Below are 1,217 nucleotides of genomic sequence, written 5' to 3'. Positions count from 1 at the left end.
AAACATTGATGAAATTGACAAATTTCTAGAAAAAATAAAACCTTCCCACACTGAATGAAGAAGAAGAAGCAGAAAGCCTGAACAAACCAATAACAGCTGATTAAATTGAAACAGTAATCAAAAATTTCCCAGCACACAAAAGCCTTGGACCAGATGGTTTTCACAGGATAATTTTACAAAATATTTGGAGGTGGTGGGGGAAGTAGGTACCTGCTGCTGGGTTCCTCGCCGTGCTGCTTCTGTCTACTCGACAGCGTGAAGTGCCTTCCTCACAGGACATCAATGCAAGACTGAATAAGAAAAACAGTTTCTTCCTCTAAGCCATGGCCTATCAGTTATACAGAAATACCACATTGGGAAACAGTCTTCAGGAAAGCCTCGATTAGCTCATATAGTCTCAACAGATCACTCCTCAACTTGCCCTTCAAGTTCTACTTCAGTTTGATAATGCAATAAATTCAGCATTGGCTCAGAAGGTCAGAAACAGAGTCAATTTCAGAGGCTCTCTAAATACATACAGATTCTGCCATAATGTCTGGACTTTTGTATTGAATGATGTTGAATTCAGAGAGGTGACAGAACTTATTAATGTGTATAAAGTGAAAATTGCAGCCTGTGATGGTAAAAATACTGGCTCCAATACTACAGAATAAATAGAAAAATGGCTTTTTTTATGCCATCTTCTGTTACTGTTCATCACTTTTTAAAGAGAAGCATAGAAGAGACTTTTTTATTTATTCTAGCATTACAGAAATGACTACACTGTACTATACTATCAGAGAATCCAGTGGAAAGAAGCTTCTAACTCTGTAGCCTCTTACATTACCTTGATTATACAACATGAAGAAACAGAACTTTTTTTTAATGGTAAATCAAACGTCGTTGCCTTCCTAATAACATTCTTTAATAAACTCATTTAAAAAAATATTTAAGGAAGAGCTGACTCCTGACTTTCTCAGATTATTCCATAAAATACAAGATGAGGGAAGACGTCCAAACTTTTTACAAGGCCAGCATCATCCTAATCCCCAAAACAGATAAAGACACAACAAAGAAAGAAAACTACAGGCCAACATTGTTTATGAACATAGATGCTAAAATCCTCAACAAAATATTGGCAAACCATATCCAGCAATACATGAAAAGGATCATCCACAATGGTCAAGTGGGATTCATCCCACGGATGCAAGGATGGTTCAACATTTGCAAATCAATAA

General features: G+C 36.5%; 1 protein-coding gene across 1 annotated transcript; it reads left to right on the top strand.

Moving 5' to 3' along the window:
* Positions 1-215: 215 nt before the first annotated feature.
* LOC129077516 (transcription initiation factor IIA subunit 2-like) lies at positions 216-838 on the top strand. The gene is given in 1 exon segment (XM_054581929.1): positions 216-838. A coding segment is annotated over 1 exon segment (330 nt). The 5' UTR covers positions 216-323; the 3' UTR covers positions 654-838.
* The last annotated feature ends 379 nt before the right edge of the window (positions 839-1,217 follow it).

This window comes from Pteronotus mesoamericanus, unplaced genomic scaffold (assembly GCF_021234165.1).
Source record: "Pteronotus mesoamericanus isolate MK-2021 breed Mesoamerican mustached bat unplaced genomic scaffold, CSHL_Meso_final contig_1163, whole genome shotgun sequence".
Classification (NCBI taxonomy): Eukaryota; Metazoa; Chordata; class Mammalia; order Chiroptera; family Mormoopidae; genus Pteronotus; species Pteronotus mesoamericanus.
This window is presented reverse-complemented; position numbering and strand designations above follow the sequence as displayed.